Consider the following 21,956-nt stretch of genomic DNA (forward strand, 5'->3'; position numbering starts at 1 on the left):
TCCCAACGTTTGGAAAAAGTTGAAAAATAACCGCAATTGGTCTCCAACGGTAATTAACCGCCACTTTCCGCACTTTGTTATCATTTTTACACTCGTTGAAACAATTTTTTCTCACTATTTACATAAAGTTTTTCTTTTTTGCATTTGATTTTTTTCTTCCATTGTTGAATGCCCGTCTCAAGCACCAAATATTTGGTGCTCGAGGATTACAGGGTTTTTGTGGCTTCTTTCTCTCTAGACTGTACGGAGGCCATTGGTGCGTGCACAAGTTTGTGCCACCAATCGCCTCGCAAAATCGATAATGGCATAGAAAGAGAGTGGGAGAGGGATTCTGTAATTGCCTTGAATTTGTAGTAACAGCGATGGGGGATGTGACAATGCCGGGTTGTTCATATGCAGAAGAAGAACCACTCGATGTTGCGGGGTTGTTTCACGAAAATAACCCAACTTTGAATCTCGATGACGAAAACCCTGTTATGAACCCTGACAATGGTGTTGAGGGTGAAAATCCCGAGTATGCTGGTGATGAAGTTGAGCCGAATTTTGTTGCTCCAATTCCGGTTTGGCCTCCTGCCCAGACTCCGTTCAATTGTAGTTACTGTCAAGTTCTACGAGAAATCATCCACCAAAATGGTATGTTCAGTGAAATATCTTTGAATGTTGTGTGGTTTCTATGAAAATTTTTACTTCCATGTGCATAACGTTTCTGATGTGGTCGTTTCTGTCCAAGCACGAACAGTATGAAGCTTGAGATTCATGGAAGAATTGGTATTATAAGCCATGCTATTCACGACTAATGCTATCAATGAACCTCCTACTGTGAACCATCAAATGGTCGAGTAAGTTTTCACCCGACTACCATGCATTTGTGTGTGATGGATAATCTCCCACGGCGGCCTGACATTGATTTTATTACATTTGGTTTTGCAGTTTCACAATGCAAAGCATGGAGAGCGTGAAGCAGTTCATAATTGAATACTGTCAGAACCGTACTCAAGAAGGATATGTTTTAGTGCAAGATCCATTATGCTATGGACTCAACTGGTTCAATAACGTCCAACCAGATGAACCCAACCCTCCCCCATGTACGTTGTGAAATGTTTAGTAACTTTGAATTTGTTTTTTCTTCTGAAATATATACATGCATTTTACAGGATGTGTAATATTTTTTGTTGATAGATACTACAGAGGCACATCGACCTCGAGCAGAGGAAGAAAATCAAACTCCAGCTGATACGAATGACAATGACGCTACAACTCCTAGGCCCTAAGCCTGATCAAGCGACACAGGTAGCAGTTTTGGGTGAATGAACTCACACATGCACGTAAGATTGCAAAACTGCTTTGGGTGTTCTAAATGTACTCATCTTTTAATGTTGCAGAAGCGAAAGGTTAAGGCATTAACGCTAAACGACCTGACCAGATGGTTTCACGTTACCATAGTCCAAGCAGCCAAAGAACTACAATTGTCCCCAACGGCAATCAAGCATAAATGCCCGGAATTTGGGGTGGAACGATGGCCAAGTCGAACGGTCGGAATGAATATAAAATCTCTTTTAGTTAAGTATAACATGTTCCCTTCCTCTTCATCGTCTTAACCTGTGTTTTCAGTGTCAACAGGTAGAGAGCTACAATAAAAAAATACTGATCTTGGAAAAAAGTATAAGAGAGGGAACCAGTAAACCAAATGCAAGCAGGGAGATGGAGAATTTAAGAGAAAAGCTTGACGACATTTATTCTTGCCGGCCGGAAAGGGACGGCGTGTTGCCGGCAGCAAGGGGTCGGAGAAGGACGCCGCCATAGTTAGCAATAACATGAATTTTCACATTGGCAGTTCATATGTCATGACATTTACAATTTTCTCTGCACGTTGTGAATGGCTTGTAAGAATGATGCAACTGGAAATGGGTTAGTAACAGATTTTTTCATTGCTGCTTTGAATAAAAAGAAAAAACATTACCGGAGTTGTTTTTCATTTCACAAAGAACTAATAAAAACCCATAGCTATATCTTTTTTATATGCCAACTTTTTTTTCCCTTTACTAACGCGGAGGGGGAGGGGAGGATCAGGTTGCCATTTTTTGTTCACCCTAGAAGTTACCTGCCCAATTGAGATGGCTCATTTGAGATTGTTGGTATGGACCAACTTGACCTCCAGGAGCTGCCCCAGGCACTCCAACATTACCCCCCATTCCTGAAACCATGTGATGGGGGTTTCCTATCTGGGCAGGTTGTGCTGCCGGATGATACAATCCAGGAAATTGCACATGTGCAGCTTGTGGTGTAGCGCCGTTGTAAGAAGCATGACCTGTGTGTGTCTGCATGTATGGCCCATGTGGTGCTTGCCCTTGCATGTTGAAATAGGGATTTGACTGCATTCCTGGAATCTCCCTTGGGGTCTGAATCCAAATTTCAGATGTCTCCGCCTATAATATTTAGCACAATAGGATTAGGAAAGGTTTCATACAAGTTTCTTTTTTCCTAATAACAATTCTTTTGGTGAAATAACGTAAGAACAGACGATGCTATCAACATCCCGGAAAAAAAAATATGCTACTAAAAATGCTAGTGATAAAAACAGGCTACTAGGGACACGTGAATTCTATGACACTCGTGTCTCCATTCTAGATTAAACAACAATGTCACTCTCCAAAATAGCTGATCCGTGTCAAGTCCAACAGATAACTGAGATAATGCAAGCTGAGTAATGTAACTAACAGCATTGAAAGAACAGAAAAAATACCTGGGGATTTGGAATATAAATGTTTCCAAGGCTTCCATCTTTGTACTTGTGCCTGGCTGAATCCTCAAGTCCACTACCAACCCCAATTGGGCCCTGGGCATTAATAGCATATCCGCCTGGATTTGCAAAATTTCCAAACCCTGAAGGATGATTACCGGCGGGAATGGGCTTAAATTGTTGGGTTCCGTATTTGAGACCAGTGGCAGCCATGTGTGAGCTGGTTCCTGGCATCAGCAAGTAGCTGCTGCCATTTGGAGGATGGGGATAGGTAGGGTTACTGGAATAACTGGGCACCATAGGAGGTACATACATGGGAGAGATAAACTGGCGGTACGGCATGAAATTTGGGTAATGGGAAACATGAACTTGTGGATACATTTGTTGGACAGGTTGTTGTTGCATCATTGCCACAGTAGAAGCAGGGATGCTATTCGCTACATGCGAAGTCAGGGCCTACAAATCCAAAAAACTTCATTATTTTAACGCACTACCGCAGTCCAAAAACTTCACGAAATTTTAAGGGAGATCTTGCTAAGGGTAAAGGAAACAATTCAAATACCTCTTGTTGTGGCAATCCTTGGTCTTGTGCAGATTCATCCATTGCTGATCTGTAGAATCGCATATCATAAGCAGCTTGCGGGTCGTACACCTGAATGTGACAAGGAAAGGAATATTTAGAATCTAGTATTAACCACAACATCCTTGCTCAATAACCAATGCGATGAACCACAGTTTTCCTGGTAGTACTTCATACTCCAATAAAGTGGAGGTTTAATTAAGAGAAAAATTGCAGCTAAGAACTTGAGATGACTCACTGGGAAACTTGACACTTCAGAGGGGCCATGATGTTCTTGCGGCTCAGCTGGTGTATATGACGTGCTACTATTTCGAACCAATCCAATGTCGACATAGCTTTCTAAATTCCTTGGACTTGTAGACATGTTATTTTCAGCCAAAGGACGCTCAGCAGACTCGTGAGCCGATGCTGGAGAATCAGATTCGGAATTCCTTGATGGAGCATCTAATATATCAATCTGGTTCACATCTTCAGTTGAAGCCGGAGGAGCAGAAGCACTGCAATTCGTGTTTTAAACATTTAGCAGTTTTCGAAGAGATAAATTTTTCAATTATGAGAAAAAACAGATAGCATGCAGAAAATCTCCAGAAAACCATGTGTTTGTATGCCTACATGGGAATATCGATAATCCATGTGCTAACCCAGTCAGATGATATGTTGCAATCAAATGCAGTAAAAAAGCTATAACTAGACCAAAACGCCTTTTTGGTTAGGATTATGTGATTATGTCCACCGAAGATGTCACCAACAGCCAATCCATGGGGTATCAAACTGATGACAGTGAAATGCCATAACAAGAAAAGCTCTTGAAGACTTGAACTTACCCTTCAGATGGTTCGGCATTTGGTTGTTCTGCACCTACAAATGACTGAAACCCAGATGCAACAAAACTATTGCTGGAGTCGAAGGTCCCAAAGGTAAGGAGAGATCGATCTGCCTCAGGAACTCGGAGGTGCTCAGGAATGATCACATGCTGATTCTCAAATATATTCACTTCTGGGAGCTTCTCCTGCAAATCAACTGCCTCCTTTGTCAAGCCTGCTGAATTCTTGGGGGAACGTGCAACAGAGGTGCTTGTTTTCCCAATGACTCCAGGATTGGCAGCGCTAGACTTTTGACTTGTTTTTCGTTTCCATGCCTTATTGGCCTGGGAAGCTGCAAACACGAACGGTGGTTATTACTTGAATAAAAAATGGCATTTTATTTTATTTTTGTTATAAAAATTGAATATCCATGCTTCATTAAAGTAATGACAACAGTCTTGACAACCGGTACGAGGGATATTAAGTTAGTAGGTATTTGCCAACTCATAATTCACAAGTCAAAATTGTGCAACATAGAGTAAGTACATCTCAGGCCATTTAGATAACTTATGAACTCCATGAATCCTTTTAATATTCAACGATACAACGATAAATGAATACTGGATGAAATTAGACTCGTACCTTTTTGATGGCCAGCAACTGGCTGATGTGCTTTACCACTACTGGAGAACGATCTGCTGTTAACGGTACCACTAGAAACAGTTGGCTGACTAACTTGGTCAGTTTTGTTTAGTGCAGTAGAGGTTTCAATTGAGCCAGCTGACATGGTAACATCTTTTCCCAGAGATGAATTTGAAGGTGTAATTGGTGGATTTTTAGGCATATTTGCAGAAGGCTGTTTGCGTACACCAACAACTCCAACTTCACGTTTGATAGCCCCAACGGCGCCAGAAGATCGGGAATCAGGAGAAGGCACATGAACAGGATCCGAGGATGATGAATACACTCCAACTACAGAATTTGTAGTTGTTGATGCTGAAGAACGAGGTCGAGAATCGTAAGGCTTTGAATTCTGCACCCGAGAACCCGGGCTGCGGGTTCTAATCTGAGCGAACACCTCTTTCCCCTGCGTCCCATTTGAAAATGCATCTTGAGCATGTCTGCCAGAGCCAGAGGGTCCATTATGAGCTGCAGTTGGCTTTGAGCCTTCCTTATTTCTAGTACCTGCTGCATCCCTATGATCAACTCGAACCCCGATACTGCAAAATAAGATACCATCAGTAATAGACCTCAACATATAACACGCTTCCGGATATAAGCCTGAGAGAAAAGAGTGAGACTAGATGTACCTCTTCTCAGAAGCATTAGGTGCCACCTGTGTGTTTGACGAAGTCGAACACTGACCTGATCCCGGCTTTGTCTCTGTAGGTGAGTTTTGATTAACTCTGTTATCTCTGACAATACGAAACTCTCGGCTAGTTCCTGCATCTAGTCAGATTCAGTCAATCAGTAAAGACACCAGTAACCAAGATTGTTTGTCAATATTCCTCATGTTTAAGACAATATTACTTTGTTAAAGACACCATATTTTACACATGAGAGCACTTTGGATACCTTCAGATTGAATGATATAAAAATAGGGTAAACAATCAGTGACACACCAGCAAGATAAATGCAGAACTGTGAAGGTCAATCACGTGACATGCTTAAAAGCATCTAAAAGCTCATGAAAATCTGAGATGTGGGTATAAAATAAGTGACCCTCTTCCCATTAGGTCACTAATTTCCAAAGGATGAAGAAAACATTCTGAGTAACATTATCCATAAACGAATTGTGCAGGATAAACGTAGCCTAATAGTATGCAAGAACAGGAACCATTAAAGGAACATGTGTAGAAGCAAATGAGCATCAAACTAAACACGTGCAATAACAAACGTTAGAGTGTAATCAGTTTTATACTGATTATGCATTACCAGATTGAATATTATGATTGTATCCCCCTCTTCGAGAATTGCGATTTGTAGGTGGTTGAGATCTTGTCACTACCACTTTATGCTCAGGCTCTTTTCTTGGCTCTGCAGGACGCCTGAAACCTGTATTATCTGCAGGACGCCTGAAGCCTGTATTCTCTGCAGGACGCCTGAAGCCTGTATTCTCTGCAGGACGCCTGAAGCCTGTATTCTCTGCAGGACGCCTGAAACCTGTATTCTGATATCAAATGTGTTTTAGTCTATAGCCAAATGCTTATTTGCATATACAAAATAAACTATTTTGAACACCGAATATATTTTTACAACAGGAGTTTTTTTATAAAAGAAAGATTAGAAATAAGTAACATGACTAAATATCAACAATCTAGAAGTGACCATAGGCGAAAATTTGTAGTTAAGACGTTTATCAATCAAATGGTCGAGCTTACTATCAATGTGTATAAATGGTAGTATGGATTTCAATATGACTAAGTCGTGCTGGTCCACGTCTATTTTTCTAGTATCTTCCTTTCGCATTCAACCCCTCAGTTCACAAGGCTGACTATAAAGCAATCAAAAGTCGCATAACTTTGAGCAGTACATACTTAAGGGGGAACAGCAAACAGAATATCCATGTTACTGTTCTTGAGGACCTTTAAATAATGAGCTTGCATAATAAACACACACTTAACCACATCATATGACTATTAACGACGAATCAAGCAATCTGGAACGAGAAAACAACAATAATTCAACGCAGCATACCTCTTTCTTCTTGTCTCTTCTCCTCGTAACTACATGAAATGGATCTGTGCAGCATATGATAAATTTAAAATTAGTGAAAAAGCAAGCATGAAAAATACGCAAAAAAATTGTTCTACAAAGAAAACTTCCATGAGGTCTACCCAATTAAGATGGGTTCAGCAAACAAAGATAAAAACTATTTACAAACCACAAGCATGCCTATCCATCATAAGGTAACACAACAGGACAAAAGAAGTATAAAAGGAGTTCCATGAACATCTGCCGCAGAACAAAAGAACCCAAGACAAGGAATCCCCGAGATATCACAGGTCGAACAAACACAAACAAAAAAAAAAAAAAAAAAAAAAAAAAAAAAAAAAAAAAATTGTATGTCATAAGCCCACGAGCGAGTTCTATGCTTTGTGAGGAGAGGGAATCCATTGAATCCACATCTTACACTCACATAGAGGTCAGTAGGTAACGACAGATGAGAATGTGCCTCAAAAATCACTCCCACTGACTTTACCTCAACATTTTAACTAGATTTCCAAGAAACTAAGCAAAGACGCATCAAGGATTGCCGACTGCCGCACATCAGCTGCCTACATGCCCCTGCATCATTATGTAATCCATAAAACAACCCCCATTAAACCTACAAACCTCTTCCCCTTCATGTACTCCCACTCAAGATTCTCATAATCCAAACGCTAACACCCACTCTTCACAATCTATCAAACTAACTTCTAGGGCATAATATAAACACAATCAGTTAAACCCTAATTTCCCAAAAATTACAGCACAACATCGCATTTTTCACAGCTTCTACAACATGGGTTTTCAAAATCTAACACCAGCATGCACTATTTAGATCAAAAAAACAAACTTTCTAGGTCAAAAAATTTCCCCAAACAAAATTTTCAATTTCTAGGGCACAAATACAAAAAACCCACCCAAAATCAAAACCATGCAAACTTGGTCACAATAAAGGGTTTTACCTTGATATAGCAATTTCTGTGCAGTTTCATTAGGATCCATGTTAGTTTCTTTAAGCATAGAATAGATATCAGCATCAGAATGATTCCCAACTATTTCTTTAATTGATTCTATAGTTTTCTGTATAGTTGAGCCTTCTTCCGATAACATTGGAGTTCCTGCTGTTGATGTTGTTTCACCGCCTTCTTCCAATCTTGAGCTACCAGAAACCACCATGGCTTTTTCTTCAATCAATCAATCAATCACTAAAAACTGAACCCTAAAAAAAAAAATCCGGAAAGAGGTTTTTTTATATGAAACCAACGATGAAGTGAAGGAAAGAGGTTTCCGGAATCACATCCGTCGGCAAAATAAACCGCGAAAAACGGCTGAGAGAAGAGGGGGAGATGGTGGAGAAGACGAAGCAGCGAGGGTTTTGAAAAATATTTTACCAGGGAAGACTCTCAACTCCGAAAGTATATACTACCACTCTCCAATAAAACGGTTTTTTCCTTTTTCGGTTTTTGGAAAGTCTAGTTATATTTTGACCTATTTTTAGGCACTTACGGCAATTCCTTGGCAATGGCCAAACATAAAAATCTGTTCAGCCAGGTGGATGGCCAAACTGGGTTTTCCACTATGGAAATTGGAAAAGCAATGGGCGCTAGGCTAATAGGCGCGTGACCTGGATAAATACGCTGGCGCTCAATGGCAAAACGTTTGCGTCCTGCACGCAAACGCTGGCGTCAGGTAGGGTGACGCGGAGTCACCAGTGCCATCGCCCGAGTTTTTGGTGCTGACGCTAACGGATAGTTTTTAATTTTTCGAACATTACTTTTTCCCTCTATAAATTATCATCATCTTCGAACAATTCACTCACACCAAAGTTCACTTGAATTTTCTCTTCTAAAATGGCTGAAAAGGCGATCACACTTTTTTGCGATGCAAAACTTGAAGTTGTTGTTTCTAAGATAAGTGGGGGTTTTAAAAAGATTGAAAATTGTAAAAGGGAAGTGCAAGTTTTAGAAATTTTTGCTCCAAGAAAATGTTCCGCTAAAAGGCAAAGAAGAGCTCCAGTTTTATTGAAGTTTTTATTATTGTCTAAGTTTATATCTTGTAAAAGAATTTGCAGTAATATCAATGAATGAAAATGTTTATATTTTAAAATAGATTTCCACTTCAGATTAAAAGTGAAATTTATTACAATTTATTAAACTTGCAAATAACAATAAACCACAACAAAAACATCAAAATACATCAAATCCAGCGACATTCTCTCTGTAAAGTTCATAGCATTCGAAATGCCTAAACTCTCTCCCGCTTTCTTCGGTAAACTTGGTCTGACTGATGGTTTTCAGTTCTTCGTTGGATAATCCAGAATTGCTACGATGAACCATCCACAATATTTATGTATAATGTTTGACTTCGTTGCTGATGAATGCAATTCTTAGTTCTAGGCTCTTACTGTTTCTTATTGATTCGTTCCGCGATACTACAAAATGTCCCAATACTCTTTCCCAGAATTTGTCATGGTTCATTGGTCTCGCCATTCGATGTAACCAACATCGAACTAGAGCAACATCTTCTTCCATTGTAAATTCCGACAGCGGGATTCGAGTGCAGTAACGATGTGCTTGAGATGGACCATCTTTTAAAATTCTGAAACACGCTTCCAAACGAAAAGGCTTACCGTGAGCTTCCTCCCAATTAACAAGAGTTGTTTGAATCACTTGATCTTCAGTTACACCGCTGAACTTTTCTCGATCAATTTCTATTACCAAAACAAGAAATGGCTGGACTGTAAGCCTAATACGCGGAAAACGAGCACGTAATTGACGAGCATTTCGGTTTCCTGGGTTTCAAGTCAATGAGACGAACATTGAAAACACGTTCTCCCAAAAGAACTTTCATGAGAAATAAGAACACTGGTGATTACCCTATGAAAGAAATATGCTTTGCATAGAGTTATATCCTCTTCTTTGGTAAACTTGGAACCATGATTTCTAAGAGACATTTCTGCAAAGGAGGAGGAGAGATATAAGAAAAAAGAAGAACAAGAAGAAGATGTGATTTTGGACGTACAATGAATAAAATTTATAGGATTTGTGAACGAAAAATTTGTCGTTGGAAATGGAAATTTAGACGTTTGAAATGGAAATTTAGCCGTTGACGTTCGTAGTAAAGTCTCGGGTGACATTACTGAAGTCGCCCGAGAATTTCCTTTGAGCGCCCATTTGAATTACCAATGCCTATATTATATTATAAATACATCACTAGATTTTACTCTAAACCAAACCAACCGATATCTCTCACATCATCCACCATGTTTTCTAAAGGCAAAGCGAAGCAAATATTATGTGTCGAAGTAAAAGAGGTTTGCCCATTATGTTTCATGGATAACCACAGTCTTATGCAATGTCCTTGGATGTATTCAAAGTGTCCGCGGGAAGGTTTTCCACGCATCAGAATGGTGATTGAATCACAACCAGAAAAGCTCAGGTATTTGCAATGTCATGATCCCAATTGTCCAGAGGAACCACATATGCTAGATGATGCTATGAAGATTAAAAAATAAGAAGAAGAAGAAAAGATTGCAACAATGTGCAAAAAGTTCAAACTTAAAGCCAAATTGAAGAAGGAGTTATTACAATGCAAGCATTGTGGATATGGAAATCACAAATACAAACATTGTTCACAGAGAATCAGTTCATGCTCAAAGCCCGGTTGCCAGACTTTTATGCATTTGCGGACTTCTTCTGAAGAAGACACATATGGAAGGCATTTTTGGGAATGTCCCAGGTGTTTGAAGTTGTAGGACAAATCAATTCACTATGATATTATGTTATTTAATTTGTTGTTTATTATGTGTTATTACGATTATCTAAAACCATCAATATCAAGTAATTTAAATTTCACTTTGATTAGACATTGCACCATCAATTTCATAAATAAAAACATACTGCATTGAACAACCACATCATACATGAGAATAAAAGAAATACATCAAATTAAAATAACTACTACACAGGCGTCAATTCTCGACGGATGGTGGAATTCCTAGGGCGATGTAGGGATCGTATCTGTTGAGCACCCTAAGAATGTTGAAACAAGCATGAAAGTCGAAAGGATGACCGCGGTGAGATGCTGGCCACATCGCTAGAGTTCTGGGAAACACTTCATGTTCGGCTTCACCGTTGAGCTTATTTCGGAGATTATGTATTAGTTGGGCGACGAACTCCAATGCATTCATACTAATTACACTAAAACGATTCTGCAATCCATGAGAAGCACGCCCATGATGTTCCCCGTTACAGCGGCGAACATTCTGAAAACTTTCTCCCAGAAAGTGAATATTGAATCGGCTACATTACGCATGACAGCATCTTCTGTGTGAAAAACAAAGGCTCTACAAATAGCTAAATCCTCTTGTTGAGTGAATCTAACAGCACGAACTCTTGGAGGCATTTTTAGATGATCTGAGAGAGAAGAATGTGTAGAATGTGTGAATTTGGAGTTGAAATGAGGAGTATTTATACAATTAAAAAAATGTAGCCGTTGCACCAAATCATTGAACCGTTCATATGGAGCCGTTGGCGACATCGATCCAGACGATGGCGTTTAGGGAGATGACGCTGCCGCTTTGCGGCAGAACGCGCGTTTTTGTTAAAAACTCATGCGTCATCCAGGATGTCGCCAGAGTTATTTGACATGGCGCGCGCCATTCCAGCAGACGCGCGCCTAGTGGAGTGTCTCGATGTTCAAATGAACAGATCTGTTCATTTGAACATCCATTTTCTTGGTTTGTTCATCCTATAGTGGGATCAAAAGGAACAAACTTTGTGTTTGGACATTCCATAGGAACTGCTCTTACAATTGTGCCATGGCCCATGGTATTGAAATTTGAGACAGTTTGATGGGTGAAGTTGTTTTGGGGCGTTCGGATACCAAAAGCAGAAGACATCATAAGAAAAATTAAATTACTTTATAAAAGTTGATTTTTTTTTTTAGAAATTGCTTAGAAATTTTGTACCCAAACTAACTTTCTGTATTTTGACTTTTAAAAATCGAAAAACTACTTTTATATGTATATATCCAAACAGGTTATTTGGGGTAAGCAGCGAATGAATGGATTTGGCATTATACGTAGGACTGTATCCAATCCAATATACGGCGGATTATGAAGTGTGTGTTCATTCTGATACTACCATTTTTCAATAGAACAAGTTTTCAGGATTATAAAGTTAGTATGTGTCTTCATTCTGATACTACCACTTTTTAATAGTACAAGTTTTCAGGGATTTTTTGTTTTTCGGTTAGGATAATCTACTTATATCAATATCCCTTGGTATTAAAATTTGAGACTATTTGACTGGGGAAATTGTTTAGGGGTGAGTAAAAGATAGGATTCGTCGTATATGGCACTATCTGTAAGACTGTATCCAATCCAATATACGATGGATTACAAAATTAGCATATGTGTTCATTCCAATATTCCGGTTTTAATCGATAGAAAATGGCGTATCAGATGCATGTGGGTGGATTCGTTAGATTCTTTTAGTTATTGTTCAGAAAATTGATGAAAGTATAATTAAGGAATATAATATTCTTTAAAAATAATTTAATGTGTAATTAATAACAAACTGTTACATGTTTCTGTGATGGGAAATCCTTATAAGGCATATTCCTAATCACATTCACACACTTGTACTAAACACTCTAAATGGAAGCAAATTGACATAAATTTAATTGTAGTTGACCTAGTGGGTGTAAGTGTCCGCCAGATGTTTAAGTCAACATCTACATTCAATCCACAATCCGTTGAATTTCGAAAATTTCACCATCCAACCCATTAATGTACGAGTCACCTACGAACCCGAAGAAAATGGGTGGGCCTGATCAGATAGGTTGTTTGGCTGACAACCTCTCAGCGTTGTTGAAACCCCATATGCATGGGTCATACGTTAAATATTTTTGAATAAGCTTACACAACAAACTAAAAACATTCGAATAAGATTACACAACAAGCTAAGAATCAAGATCATTTCATCAAGCCATGGCCAGACATGGAGTAGGTCGGCAGATAGAAAAGTTTGACAAAGAAAAGGAAAAATTATAAGAAAAAAAAAGTGGTCACTAGAGAAGTGTCAACTTACCAAGGAAAGAAAAATAAACCACTAGCAATTAGCCATTGCCAGTCAATGCCTTATAATAACAAACTCGCATATTCAACTAGGACCTCAAAGATCTCAGTATGTATAACCAAATAAATAGAGTACATTTTACAAAGATGATAGGTTGATTTACAATTCTTCTTTCATGACCATACAACTGAGTATTTCTTTCGCACCATACTGTCCACCATAATGCAAATGGAATAAACCCTAAAATATCTTTTTCATATTCTTACTCTTTCTATTAGGCATTTTCTAAAGTAGACATATTATGAGCAAACACCAAACATACCAAAATATGCTAGGAAATAGTTCCATAAAATCTTGTAGAATCAAGATTGATTGCTTCAATAATCATTAATTGATTTTATTCAATGAGTTTCAGATCTAATATGTATAGGTATCATAAATCTAAATGGAAGAACCTTGACTCAGATTAAACTACCATTTTATCGATTTTATCATACAATTCTCTTTAACTGTGTGGTTGATAAGCATATGAGAGATTTTTACTAGATCAACTCCTAACAAATGTTCTACTAGGAGATTTAGTATTTCAATGTCTGTAGGGAATGGAAGTTCGGCTAGATGTTTCACAAGGTAACTATGGGACGTTATTATATTATTGCTCGATTGAAACCACAAGTTTTGCTATCTCAAGCTTGTTGTCAATGTTAGGTGATGAAATTTATATCCTGATTTCTAGTCTACTAAGTCAAGTCTCGGACTATGTTAGAATTGTAGTTAAGTATCAGAGATCACCCTTGAAAACCGAACCATAACACCTTGGCTTGTGAACAAGCTACGCATTCCATGAATCGTTTTTCCAACTGTCCCGACAATGTTTAGCAGATGCTTAAAGACTTAATATTTTACTTATGTGCGTTTATCATTTAAATTATTATGTGTTTAAATGAACATCAAATAGCTTTTAGTTCTTTGGCTAACTTGCAGATCAAACAATTATTATACACGATTTCGTAACTGGACCTATGTGATTTAATGTGTTTACTTGATTCTCAATTTATGTTAGCTTGACTTCTAAGCAACACCTGGTATTTGAAAACTATAAATAGAAATGCTCTTTCAACTAGGAAAATCAATCCAAGATACTCTGCGTCCTAGTTGATTCTAAATTTGTCCTCTATTAACATAGGTTTCCTCTGTGGAACATTATTAGGTCTACGACTAAAAGACTTTGCTTGTGGGATTGGTGAAGGCAGGTCCAACTAACATGAAAGTAGTGTCTGTGCGCAATATTTCTGTACACGAACATGAGAAGTCGTATCTCTTCGGAAAAGTAACAAATCGGCTTACTTATATTTGAGAAAATATCAGGGTTGTTTGTGATTCCGATACGTCAGCAGAATCATTCTCCCTTATGTTAAGAATAATTAATTATTTTATTTTGGAACAAACATTTCTATTATTACTTTTCTCTACTCTCTACACCAATTTCGAGATTTATTTCCCTAAATATATGATATCTATGGTTAAAATCTGTGTAAGAGATGCTTTAACTATACGAATCCTATTTGATAATTTCCTAATCACATCTATTTTACAAACATTAATCAGATCAATTTCATACTATCACAATCATTAATGTTGCTAATACATTATCTATTTCACAAAAAAGGAATAAACCTATCATATACTGTAGACATGAGTAAATATACATATCAATTTCACAAGATCAGAAAGAGGAACAAAATATGGACCGTCAAGCAATTAGGCGTCTGGTCCGGTGACAAAGCGTTGGCGGATAAAACCTCTCCCTTACAATATCTAAGTAGGTTTGTTCTCTCTTAGTTCAGAATCTTTCTATAGGAGTCACTTCTTAGTGTGGTATGATAATTAGACATTAACATGAGATATATGAACAATTCCATAAAAAGAGGGATAAGTTATCGATATAAGGTTTTTCGTATTTGAATTATTAGGGAAGGTATATTGCGAATCTCAATTACTACATAATTATCAGTTTGAAACACCTTTAAAAATGTTTAAAGTAGAACATGAAAGAATATAATGGCATTTTTACTGTAAGGCATCGCTCGGTCGAACTTACAAGTTTTAATATATCATGCTTGCTGTCAAATTTAGTTGATCAAAACTATATCTTGATTTATAGTCTACTAAGGTAGAATAGAGCATGGTAATTGATCATCAGAATTCACCAATCGATCTTGAAGATTGAAGACCGAAGAACAACAGAGACGTCCACATCAACAAAGGTATGTAAATAATGACTATCTTATTTACTCATATTATCTACTATTTTATCTAGACATATCATATGACTTTATTATTATGACGAACATTGCAAAGAAGAATGAAAGCAGTATAGAACTTGTTGCATAATTTGTTGAGAAATGCATTGCTCGAAATATCGCATTTGCATTTCATAAAGACTCGTCAAGTTAGTTTTTATGTTCACAAACTGGTTTGCTCAGTTCGGAAACTTGAACTTATAAATAATAAAAACTTGATGAATTACATCTCAATTAACTCGCGTACATGAACTAATTTTGTCAGTTCACAAATTGATCGATTTTAAGATGCTAGTGGGTACTTTTTGTATATCTAGTTAATTTTAAGAGTTCATGTAGCATTTTTGTTATTCATGTAAACGATTTTTTTGGAAAGTTGGAGAACTCATTCTTACAAAAAGATAATGAAGTTACAAGACTTATAAATATTCATGAACTATTTTGGGCAGTTCACGAACTGTTTCTGTCTTGTGATATTATACTCCAATTTATGCTTGTCGGTTACAGAACAACTTAAATATTGTTCTCTGGCTAACCACTTGGTGCACAACGTGTATTTCAACTAATATACGGTTGCACATTTCTTTTTTGTGATTCAAGGCAAAATTTTCACATGCTTACATGAACAACCTATATGGAGAAGTTAAGCTTGCTTAGTGACAAAGTAATTCGTAAACATGGAAACTAGTTCATGGTCATAACTTTGTTTCTAAGCTACCAAGTCATGTTCATCAACATAAATAAATGATTCTCTGCAAACTTAAATCTCAATCCTGACACTTCTAGAAAATTGTATTAGATTACGACTTTTAAAATATTCACTAAAGGATTCGTGAAGCCCGGTCAAACTATCTTTTACTAGATAGATCTTTGTTATCCGGATCTTGTTCTTATTGATTGTTATAGTTTTCGAACTATAGATGAGGAACAAGATAAATATAAATTATAAAGTACTCTTCGTCTCAGAATTTGTTATTCCACAAGATGGATATCTAAAACATTTTGGTTTGATTCGTTTATATTATTCTTATGAGATAGAATTGATTAGGAATCTCTACTACTTTTGAAGAGAGTAAGTTATCATAATTGTTTTGAGTTTTCCTTGATATATTCTTTGACTTGATGATCTCTCATAAGCAAACACATTTTCATTACTTTGATTGAATATCTCTTTAAATAAAATCAAATAGAGTATCTGTTAGATGCAAATTAATTAAAAATCTTCACTTAGGTTGAAATATACTTCTAGGAACATAAGAATCATGTTGCGTAGGGTCTTGCGAAAACCAAGAGATTTAAGGAGCATACCTGAAGCTAAATTTATCGTAGGGTCGATTGATCAGTCTCAACTACATTCCATTACGAAGTACGATAGTGTAGCGGTTTAATACAGTGTGGTCAAATATGCAAGACTTTAATCTTGAGTCACAAATGTGATCAAACATGTCTAGGTAGTGTTTTTAGAGAGTTGTTCAAATATCGATTATCTCATAAAAATAATTTTGATGCATCTAAAAATATTCGACATGGAAAGTACGAGTATTGTAATCCTGTTCGTGACTATTTTTGTCATGGTACATGTACCGGGTTTGTATACCCTTAAGACAAAAACGGGTTCAAGAATCCACATATCTTTTTTGGTTTGCATACTGGGTATGCATACCTTTCCGATTTGGAAACCAACAAATATTTTTCGGTTTGCGTACTAGGTATGCGTACCTTTCCTGGTTCACGAATCAACATACTTTTTATGGTATGGATACCAGATATGCGTACCACAAAGTTGTTGCCGAACTATAGTCACGCTAGTACGTGTATTGGGTACATGTACTGCGGCTCTGGACTTATAACAGTTGTCCCAGTATGTGGACTGGTATCCATATTGTTCTGTATCCATATTTACAGTAGTTTTATATTTCTCTAATAATCAATTCGAAACATTCCCGAATAACATCTGTTCCAGGCTACTTTCAAATGATTAAATCTTGAATCATAATTTAGGTCATAAACAATAAATTGTTCTTAACCAAATTCATCAAATATGAACAAATGTTCTTAAGCTTAGCATATTTCGAGAACGATTGATCAAGATAAACTTGACTCGAAATTTCTGATATGCATGTAATGTCTAAGTTATTCATGCGAGATTGTCTCATAGATAGAAAGGTGAAAACTTGAGTAATAGTGGTTCAATCTTCGCTTACCTTTTGTTGATGAAGTTCTCCAAAAGCTTCGGTTGATCTTGTCTTCAAACAGTAGAAGCATTGATTTCTAGTACTCAACTACACACTTTTATCCTAATCCGAGACTTGACTAAATGTAGACTAGAAATCAAGATATAGTTTTGACAACTAAATTTGACAACAAGCTTGAGATACCAATACTTGTCAGTTCGACCGAGCAATGCTCTAACAAGTACTATGGGAAAAGAGAAAATGGATGGTCTATAATTGAGATGAAGGGAGACTGTTTGAATAGTATTGCTACGCTAAATGAAAATGTGGGTGTCGTGAAATGGAAAACTTATAATATAGTTAATGATGCTCGTAGTATTTTAGATTCAACAGAGTTTTGGAGTTGCAAATATGTGCATAGAGATGCAAATCACTTGGCAGATTCTCTTTTCAAGTTTACAAGAACTTAATTATTGTGTTTTAATTGGTCAAATAGTGGTCCTACATGGAATGAAGTCCTCATACAACAGGACAAACTCACTATGTGGTTTTTGAGCATCTAATGAATTCCATTCCTATTAAAAAAAGAGCTCTCACATCCACTGATTATTTTTTTATAACCCGCATTTATGTCAACTGATATCCATCGATTTGATAAATGAAGAATACCAACCCAGATTCAGCATACGTATGTCATCATATCCAACAATATTGTATTGTTGTTCCTAATTTTTCTAATATTTTTTTATGTTTTGATGATTAATTAACACTAGTGAGTTTCACATCTAACACAGTTAATTAACAACTAACACGATATTAATAATGATTAATCTGGCGCACATTAACCATAATAAATGGTTTGTACACTTACTTCAAAATGTTAGCCATAATAAATGGTTTTTACACTTACTTCAAAATGACCTAACTTACAAAGTGGGCATCAAAATGAGTACGCCTCAAATTAGAAATGTTTGCAAAAGCCCAGTGATCCCGGTAGCATAAACACAACTAAATACCAATCCGTTAAGATCAACAATTGGATATGATTGTCTTCCCTATAATTTTTCAGAATAAAAAATGCAATTGAGCATAGAGATGGATGAACCGGTTACCCTTCAATTCACGATTTAAAAACCTTGTTGTAGGATATTGGTTTGGCGAATAGTTGATTCTAGCCCCTCTCTATCAATCTCATCAGAAGACTTTCAAACCTGCAGACAACAAATATGCTAAACTGGGGAGATGAAATATAAAGCTACAAAAACAACCTAATGTTGTTGAGGTTGGGGATTTTAACCGGTCAAACTTCTAAGGGATCTACCTAACTTAGAAGATGAAGAAGATTCACTCAACCACAATTCTGGTTCCATCAATTCAAATAAACAAGGTATCAGTGGTATGTAAGAAACAGTGGGTGAAACATGTGCCCCTAAAGCGTGGGTGTTTGTTTGGTGAATGCTGCAAAATGTTGTGCCAACAGTGAAAAACCTAATTATAAGTGGTTATTATATCATATCGACCATAATTTACAACATATGCAACAACAGAGATGAAGATTTGGATCACACGTTCTCCAGATTGTATACTTATCTCAAGATTTAACATTGCATGGCTCTCACAAGGCAAATGTTAAGGAACTAGTTTGAAAACAACATGAAGAAGATAGGAAGGAAAGTCGGGCCTATCTATGGTAAAAAAAGAAAAAACATGGTCATGGTAAAAAAAAGGGTGGCAAAGACAAGCAAATAATAAGTATTTAGGCATGGTAATATATATCAGGTTCAGGTTGAATCTGGTACTTCTATTTTAACTTTAATAAAATTGAACAGAAAATAGAAAGAAACATGTGTAAGAGATAATAATATTAACCATGTAAAATGTCATGTCTTTTATAATAATATTAAGAATGATCTACACAATAATGACTCATAAATATAATTTTTTTTTGAAACCTTGAATCAAAGTTAGAGGTATAAGAAGCAATATTAGAGTTACTGTAGAAGATGCTTGTTAACTTGTCATAAATATTGTTCATGTATTCTTGCGCGGTTATCTTCCCACCAGAGTTTAGCATGCATTTCTCCAAACTTATCTCGGCTGCACACACAACGAATAAAAAACAAAGTTAGCAGACCAATTGAACCTAAATAATGATTCGACCATAACTCTAGTTTGGTCAATATTTAAAGATGTAAAACAATTTTTTTATAACAAGGAATCGACTAAACATCTGTGGGTTTCTTGTGTTGATATGACCATGCTACTGTGACCAGATTGCATCATGATTTGGGACCTAATCTTAACAAAGACCCAGATCCTGAACAAGACTGGTCTTCTGGACCTTTATTAATTTATGCTTTTATGTTTACAGTTGTTTTGCCAAATTCTCAGTGAAATTTTTATGTTTACAGTTGTTTTGTTGTAACTTGTGGAAGTTACTTATACACTGAATTAGTCGAGTTGGTCAAGATCTATGACAAAGACACCCCTAAACTGCGCCTAAGTAAAAATTAACGTATATCCAGGATTTTCATCTCAACTTTGTGGAAGTGTCTTGTCTTAGTATGACCACAATACTGTTATTACATTACTATCATAACAAAGACCCAGATCTTGAACATGACCTGCCTTCTAAATGCTTTTACTATAAATTATTCATAAAAAATTTATGATTTAAAATTCTCAGTGAAATTTTATATTTATAGCTATTTTGTTTTCTAAAAAAAGAAAAGAGAAAGTCTTTGTCCCGAAAAGGTTATTATATTATAATTGCTTTATAATTTTAGGCTTTACACAATGAACTAAACTGGGAAAAAGATGGATAGGAAATGATAAAAAGTTTTTCGTATTTTGAATCATTAGGGAAGGTATATTGCAATCTTAGTTGGGGTGAAAGAAAAATATAACTCTAAAACCTAATTACCACATATTAAAAGTCAACATTAGCTTTCAACACACACTTTAACAATATATTAACGTGTTTGTTTTTGAAATTAAAAGTCTAGTAATCTGATTACAATATAATCAGACTAATTCTCCCGACCAAACACAAGCTAAAATCTCGTAATTTGATTTTATAGAAATTGGATTACCTTCAAAAGCCCAATTTGGATTGCATTATTCATCGGACGCAAAGGAATCCTATTAGAGAGAAAACAATAATAAAAAACTTATATACCCTTTAGAACCCATTTTCATTAGAAAATAAGATATCTTCTTCAAAGTTTTACCAAAAGAATTTGCATTGTGCTTGCAAATGAGGAAACCTTAGCTCTTTCATATTTTTTTACAAAAAATCATAAAAGAATAAATTGAGATCCTTTATGATTTTGTTTTTTGTAACTGATTCAATATGGGTTCATCAATATGTTGATAATTATAAATTAGGGTTTGAGAAGACTAGGACATTAGGGCTTGATAAATATTTGTTTTAACTTGCGAATCGGTTAAAATTTAAGAATAGTAAGCTACTGAAACTTATTTAAGGTGATTAAAGATCAATACCAAAAGATTTTCAAACTTATTTTATGACGTTAAAGTCGTAATAAGTTTGAACTAATAAATTTGAGGTGAAACTTATTAGAATATTCTCATATCTTGATTCATTTGTTAGAATTAATAAAAATTGATCATTGGGTAATCTTTAACCAAAAATTCACTTTATTTAAACAAGTACCACTTTTGTTATTTATTTTTTGAGTCTACTAGCCAGTTATGTTTCCATGGTTCTTTAATTGATCTCATGTTCCCAAGATATAAGTTCTTATGTTAAGAGATTTATAATTTACAAGGTCCTTTTATGCCCGTGCAATAATGCACGGGCTAGTTCATGAATTGATTACGTCTTCTAGTGCCCTAACCTTTTGAACTCTTTTAGTTGAGGTTTTCTTATCATATATCATATATCATTACTAAGCATAACTATGTTCACATAGTGAAGGTAAAGCATGGTTTCCGTATGTCTTGACTCAATAAGATTTCAGATTTATTAGTATTTTGATACTCTTTTCTTCATTGTATGAAACATCTTTAAGTTGTATGAAACATAGAAGTATCATAAGAGTGTCATTAATATTAAAATATTAAAAAGATGTATGGAAGACCATTCATGTATATCAGCGTCTGCTCCATCTTTTGGGTTAACACTAATTTGATACCTAAGGTAGTGTCTTTTGCATAACTTCCAATTTGTAATTTAAAAGATCTTTCTCGGCCGGTGGCATACGGTATCACTGTTATAAAAACAAAATTAGTACAAACCAATTTGCACAACTGTAATGTTGCCATGGCATTTTGAACAATTAGTCTTATTTGTAGGACCCTGCAAAACCCGAAATCACTTTATTCACATATATGCAAGTGTAACAAAATCACAGTTCACTGCATTGAACAATTAAATTTGATTTTTTTTTTTTAAGTAAATAAAAACATACCAACCGAATGGCTTTCTTTCTTGATCATAAAATCCACCATTGATAGTGAAACTGATTAACTAACTACAGTTTTGGTGAAGAAACATGATAACTATAATGATGGTGAAAACTGGGATATTACTTTAACTAACGCA

At 36.1% G+C, this 21,956-nt stretch overlaps 2 protein-coding genes across 5 annotated transcripts; one reads left to right on the forward strand and one right to left on the reverse strand.

Moving 5' to 3' along the window:
• Nucleotides 1-135: 135 nt before the first annotated feature.
• On the forward strand, nt 136-1,964 carry LOC113350343 (protein RKD5-like). 2 transcript variants are annotated; one of them, XM_026594456.1, is made up of 6 exons: nt 136-633; nt 740-839; nt 931-1,085; nt 1,180-1,290; nt 1,383-1,532; nt 1,621-1,964. In XM_026594456.1, the coding sequence occupies exons 3-6, from the start codon at nt 1,032-1,034 to the stop codon at nt 1,801-1,803; spliced, it is 498 nt and encodes a 165-aa protein (XP_026450241.1). In that variant the 5' UTR covers nt 136-633; nt 740-839; nt 931-1,031; the 3' UTR covers nt 1,804-1,964. The 2 variants fall into 2 exon arrangements, with proteins under 2 accessions (XP_026450241.1, XP_026450242.1); XM_026594457.1 differs by having other exon boundaries at nt 1,189-1,290.
• LOC113350342 lies at nt 1,906-8,212 on the reverse strand. 3 transcript variants are annotated; one of them, XM_026594453.1, is made up of 10 exons: nt 7,795-8,212; nt 6,821-6,864; nt 6,059-6,293; nt 5,434-5,572; nt 4,766-5,343; nt 4,145-4,475; nt 3,559-3,817; nt 3,303-3,392; nt 2,744-3,196; nt 1,906-2,426 (listed from the first exon to the last, which is right to left on the reverse strand). In XM_026594453.1, the coding sequence occupies exons 1-10, from the start codon at nt 8,006-8,008 to the stop codon at nt 2,091-2,093; spliced, it is 2,679 nt and encodes an 892-aa protein (XP_026450238.1). In that variant the 5' UTR covers nt 8,009-8,212; the 3' UTR covers nt 1,906-2,090. The 3 variants fall into 3 exon arrangements, with proteins under 3 accessions (XP_026450238.1, XP_026450240.1, XP_026450239.1); XM_026594455.1 differs by having other exon boundaries at nt 2,028-2,426; nt 6,059-6,266; XM_026594454.1 differs by having other exon boundaries at nt 2,028-2,426; nt 5,434-5,566.
• Nucleotides 8,213-21,956: the final 13,744 nt, after the last annotated feature.

This window comes from Papaver somniferum, chromosome 2 (assembly GCF_003573695.1).
Source record: "Papaver somniferum cultivar HN1 chromosome 2, ASM357369v1, whole genome shotgun sequence".
Classification (NCBI taxonomy): Eukaryota; Viridiplantae; Streptophyta; class Magnoliopsida; order Ranunculales; family Papaveraceae; genus Papaver; species Papaver somniferum.